At 42.7% G+C, this 5,384-nt stretch overlaps 1 protein-coding gene across 1 annotated transcript; it reads left to right on the top strand.

Moving 5' to 3' along the window:
- Positions 1-1,481: 1,481 nt before the first annotated feature.
- On the top strand, positions 1,482-5,113 carry exosc3 (exosome component 3). Its single transcript, XM_079744483.1, has 4 exons — positions 1,482-1,739; positions 2,284-2,433; positions 2,703-2,854; positions 4,719-5,113. The coding sequence occupies exons 1-4, from the start codon at positions 1,515-1,517 to the stop codon at positions 4,924-4,926; spliced, it is 735 nt and encodes a 244-aa protein (XP_079600609.1). The 5' UTR covers positions 1,482-1,514; the 3' UTR covers positions 4,927-5,113.
- The last annotated feature ends 271 nt before the right edge of the window (positions 5,114-5,384 follow it).

The raw sequence follows: 5,384 nt of genomic DNA, 5'->3' as shown, positions 1-5,384 counted from the left end.
AAATTAATTAAAAATAAACAAATAAGTGTGGGGGTGTGTGTGGCTTGAAAGTACCAAGACTATTTGAACTACTGTTTTTGGCAGTCTTGTTCCCAGACTTGTTCAAACTGTTTTGAACTACTGTGATTTGTCATGTTCCTCCGCCTTTGGAGCTACTTAAAGTAGTGCCCCTATCAGCTGACTGCTAAAGCGGTCCTATTAAAAGCACATACAATGATAGGCGGTAAATTTAAGATCATCTCAAACACATACTCTGCGAGGTTAAGCTGAGCCGAATTTCGCCCACCAACACCCAAGCCTCCACCTGCGTTGGTTCTGTTCTGTATGGTATCTAAGTTATACAATAGGTTGAGATGTCTGATGCAAATGTTGATATGCTGTTTGTATTCTGTATCTCACATGTCTATGCCATGCTTTAAATCATACAGCCGGGAGCAACAGAAAAGACTGGAACCATACTGCCAAACTAAATAGTTCTTACCGTGTCATGCAATAAAAGTTTACATCTATGACATGAGTGATTCCTGACAGCATTGACATTGAAGAACGTACATTTTTCATTATATGCAGTACATTTATTGTTATAGCCCACAGGTAGGTAAACACTGCAAAAGCCAGTGACTTCCGTTGCTTAGCATTTGATATTTATCTTCATAGAGTAAAGAATAATTCTAAATTAGTAATTTGAATAATTACTACCACTGGAGTAAAAATATATCTTTATTTTTAAATAAATAATAAACCATTATTTGGAAAACTCTTTGTTTGTTTTGATAATCACTCCATAAATAATTACTTAGTTACATAATACTCTAAAATTTTTAAGCAAATTCAGCGTTAAATGCTCATTTAGATTCGTTGTAGTAGCTACTGCAAATAAAATAGACGAGAAAAAGATGAAAGTTAGAACGCCCCCGGATGTTAATACGCCTTTTATTAAGAATGGTGTAGTGGGCCTAATTTAATTACAGCCCTGCCTAGACCTTTCTCGTTATTTGCGATATGCAAACTTGTGTATTGGGAGGGACAGTAGTTGCTCCGCAAAATACGACGTTTCATAGGGACACAAGAACACAAATACATACAAGAACGCAGATTGAGAAGAGTGTAAACTCTACCTTAGTAGGGCTCAGAGTGAGGATAAGAAGAGGGCGCTTTCTTATTCTGCTTAAGTCACCTCATGAAAGCAATACCAGTTCGGTGTATTGTAATTGTAATCGTTGTGATTTCAGTAAACCCAATTTAACCTCTTCCTCGTTGTTGTTTTTTTGGTGTAGTTATTCAAAACGTAAAATAAGTAACTTTTATCACAAGAGTTTAAAAAAACGGACGACATCCGGCCCATCTTGAAGATGTCCTTCAACAAAACCCTCTGGTTTTCGAACCACTATTTCCATTCCTTTGCTGTAGGGGACGCTGCATTACTTGTAGGATTTTACTTCGTTTTCATGTGTCACAGTTATTGCTGTCCCCGATGTCTGTACAACACATGGCAAACGTATGAGAGCAAAGCCATGGAATCGTGCTTAAAAATTAAAGTTGGTGCAGTACTATTGCCAGGAGATGTGTTTACTTTTATTAAAACTGATACAATATCGTTGACCGATACTCTAAAAGATGAGAAGATAATCTGTGGCCCCGGACTGCGGCGGAATGGAGACGATGTTGTCGTCTGTAAAAGTGGAGTTCTGCGGCATAAAAACCCTAACCTGTACTGGGTGGATTCTCAACAGAGACGGGTGAACTGCAACTTTGATAATGAAATGATTACATCTAAATATATGATTGGTCTTCAGATGCAAAGCTCATTTGGGTTATTTACCTACTTTACCTTCTGTATTGTTCCCCTTTTCGAAAATCATTACGAAACATGTTTATGGTAAATAATGCCTTGTAGCTATGTATCCTTGAACATTTGACGTTTGTGTCAGCACAGGTTAGAGGTTTGACCATCATTGAGTCAGGTCTTTGAGGAGCAGAATGAGCCCTTAGTCTTCTTGCTCGAGAGGATTGAACATTGGGGTTCAAAGTCACATTCTTTTGGCTGGGAGTCTTCAACTCTAACCAATATCATACATTAGCTAGGAGGAATAATAATTACAACACTGTTGACATTACCTCGTGTGTTCCATGTTAAACCTTTGCCTGTTTCACTCTCTTTAAGGAGGTGCAAAGACGAGCAGATTTTTTTCTTTGAGATCTAGTGTTGAGCAGACGGTAACCACAACATATTGCAGATTCTGTTGGTCCTAACTAATGGAAATCGATCTATCTCTCCAACAGTACGTTCCTGTCAAAGGAGAGAGTGTGATTGGCATCGTAACGACCAAATCAGGGGATGTCTTTAAGGTGGACGTGGGGGGGAGCGAGCAAGCCTCCCTCTCATATCTGGCGTTCGAGGGTGCGACCAAGAGGAACAGGCCTAACGTGCAGGTTGGTATGACTATTACTACTTATAAGTATATGGCAAGACATATTTTAATGACTTTTTCGAAAAGGTTTGACATGATTAACAGTTAATGAGCCTGTCAAAGTGTAAAATTATCATGTAAATCCAAAATGTGGAAAGAGTGTAAAGCACTTGTATCGAGATAAACTGTGTGTGTGTGTGTGTGTGTGTGTGTGTGTGTGTGTGTGTGTGTGTGTGTGTGTGTGTGTGTGTGTGTGTGTGTGTGTGTGTGTGTGTGTGGTGACCTCCCAAGGTGGGGGACCTGGTCTATGCTCAGTTCCTCATAGCCAACAAGGACATGGAGCCAGAGCTGGTGTGCATTGACAGCTCGGGAAGGGCCAACGGCCTGGGGGTGTTCGGGGCCGGGGGCCTCCTCTTCAAGGTGTCTCTTGGACTTGTGCGCAGGTACAGACCCCCGAGACAGCCCCTCTCTGCGAGGCGCTGCTGTTGAGTGCTGGGAAGTGAAGGAGTTTCAGAAATGTGTTTTGGGCTGAGAGTTTTAGGAGGGGTGCTGGGCATTTTATCCCCATGGTTACGACCCACGGCAATGTTGTGACACTTTTTAGTACCGACGTAATGTAGGAGCGCTATAAAGAGCAATGTTGTGGAGTGAACGCGCTGCGCAAACGCGTTCGGGATATCGGGGTCCAGGAAGCCTAACCCTCGCTCTGAGGCTGACGGCAGGGCAAATAAACCACCGCTGAGACGTTGCTTTGCGATCTACACACACCGTAGCGTTAGACCATAGGGGTGTGGGAAGCCTCACGGCCTCACCCCCGCCAAACACGCAGCCTTGAGTGTGGCACTCACCTCCCATTCCCTTTTCTATATATCTGCTGAGTCAGACGAAGTAGTTTAGCTTTTCCCACACACTCTAATACACCACTGCCTGCAATTGGTCAACCGTACCATGTGGATAATTACATCTATTGTACACGTCTCTTCCCACCGTGACACATGCCAATCAACGAGCAGCCCACGCATCAGTGACTGTATTTTACCCTATGCTGTGTTCAACAGCTTAAGCAAACAGGCCATATAGAGCGCAACAGTGTGGTTCCGGAAGTAAAAATCCCATACATTTTCATCATAGAGATTTTGATTAAAAGCCTTAATGTCGTCACCATCCAATTTATATCAACCATGTGCCGTTATATTGGGAATTAATGGTATTTGCTCCTGTAGAAGCCACAAGTTAAACGGGGCAACGGCTCGTTTTTTTGTGAAGGAGGAAGCGTTTACTGGACACGCGGAAGTGAATGACTGCATACAGCTACTGAACTCGATCGCTTACCGCAGCAACCATGATTTAGATTAATGTAAAGTTTGAGTTGTGGTTAGAGCAAATGAGCTGTACATGTTGAAAAATATGTTGATATAGAATATGATAAAAATAAAAGTACAGAAATATATGATATAGCACTAACAGTGCTTTTTAGTAATTTGGGTAGTATAAAAGCAAAGGAATGCACAATGTTTAATGAATACGTAACTGGAATACAAGACTGAATTCACATGTATTAAAAACGAGTATCGTTGTTACACGGTGACTGCAGTCAGCAGAGGTTGAGGAGTTCCTTCACTCGTTCACAAAAATAATGTACACAGTCTTGTACCTTTTGCATTATCTTCTGTTTTCCAATTTATTTTTTGCCCCAATTCAAACGTTTAATGGGCACGACTACCTTGACGAACCATTGGCTTGGTTCCAGGCTTAAAACTCTTAATATAAGGATTTTACAAAAAGTCAAAAGTAAAAATGAATTGGAAATGTACTTCCCGAACTCTAAAGAAAAAGCCACTGTTATGCTCTATTTGATTTTGTTTTAACCATACCTGCCCCAATTTAAACCCAGGTGGGATGTTGACAAACCATTATGAGCCAGTTCCAAAGTTCTACCCATTTGCGATGTCTCAAGTGGGGTTGTCCAAACAGATCATGAATGATGGATAGATCCGCCTACAAGTTGGAACAGTCCACTGGGTAGGCTGGTGGGATGATGTATCTATTCATCATACATTTGCAGGGACACTCCCATGTCTGATGGCACTATCGGGTACAATTCCGCCCTTATTCAATATGTAAAATGCGTGTTTGACATGTGTCGTGTAAACTGACCACCACACCCTGTGCCTGTTTGCTCACTTCACATCTCCTCCACCTGCCTTCCTCTCTCCCCCCATCATTTCTTTACGCCTCTCTTCATCTCTACCTTTCTCTCCCTTCCCTCCACCTCTCTCTCTCCCTCTATCCACCCTCCTTCCCCAGACTGCTGACCCCCCAGAATGAGATTTTGAAGGACCTCGAGAAGCTGTACCCGTGTGAGCTGGTGCTGGGGATGAACGGCCGACTGTGGGTAAGGGCGGCCACGGTCCAGAAGACGCTGATCGTGGCCAACCTTCTGGAGAGCAGCGAGAACATGACGGCTCAGCAGAGACGCACCCTGTTCAAGAGGGTGGCCGACGGAAACCTCTAGTGGAGCCCTCCTCGACTGCTCTTTTGGTTTGGTCTTTTAGTAAGGGAAGGAGAGAGAGAGACAGGCCAGCGAGAAAAGAGGGATGGCCAGATAGGCAGGTTATAGGGAGGGAGATCAACAAAAAGAGATAAATGGAGGGAGAGCGAGGGAAATGGAGAAATATAAAGGACGGTGAAGAAAAGGAGAAATACACAGAAATGGGGGGGGGGGGGGATACAGGTGAGAGCACAGACTAAAAGGGGGATATGAGGAGAGAAAAACCAAGGCAGGTGCAGAGCGTGTGAAATGGTGACCTGTCCTAGCCAGGCAGTTGTTTTTTTCAAAGATTAGAACAATGATTTGTGACATGATTTTGCTGTACATATTGCTTTATTTTCTACTTTTGAATAAATTACACTATTAATTCTGCACGATTATTTCTAGAAAAGGTTTAGAAGGTTTGGGTGAATGGAGCACCT

The sequence above is a fragment of the Pollachius pollachius genome (assembly GCF_949987615.1).
Source record: "Pollachius pollachius genome assembly, chromosome: 10".
Lineage (NCBI taxonomy): Eukaryota > Metazoa > Chordata > Actinopteri > Gadiformes > Gadidae > Pollachius > Pollachius pollachius.
This window is presented reverse-complemented; position numbering and strand designations above follow the sequence as displayed.

What these genes read in the sequence shown, in the direction of transcription:
- exosc3 (XM_079744483.1), top strand. Translation starts at nt 1,515, where the DNA reads ATGGAATCGTGCTTAAAAATTAAAGTTGGTGCAGTACTATTGCCAGGA. An exon ending in TGGATTCTCAACAGAGACGG is followed by an intron (nt 1,740 to 2,283) that starts GTGAACTGCAAC and finishes TCTCTCCAACAG; the next exon opens with TACGTTCCTGTCAAAGGAGA. An exon ending in GGAACAGGCCTAACGTGCAG is followed by an intron (nt 2,434 to 2,702) that starts GTTGGTATGACT and finishes TGACCTCCCAAG; the next exon opens with GTGGGGGACCTGGTCTATGC.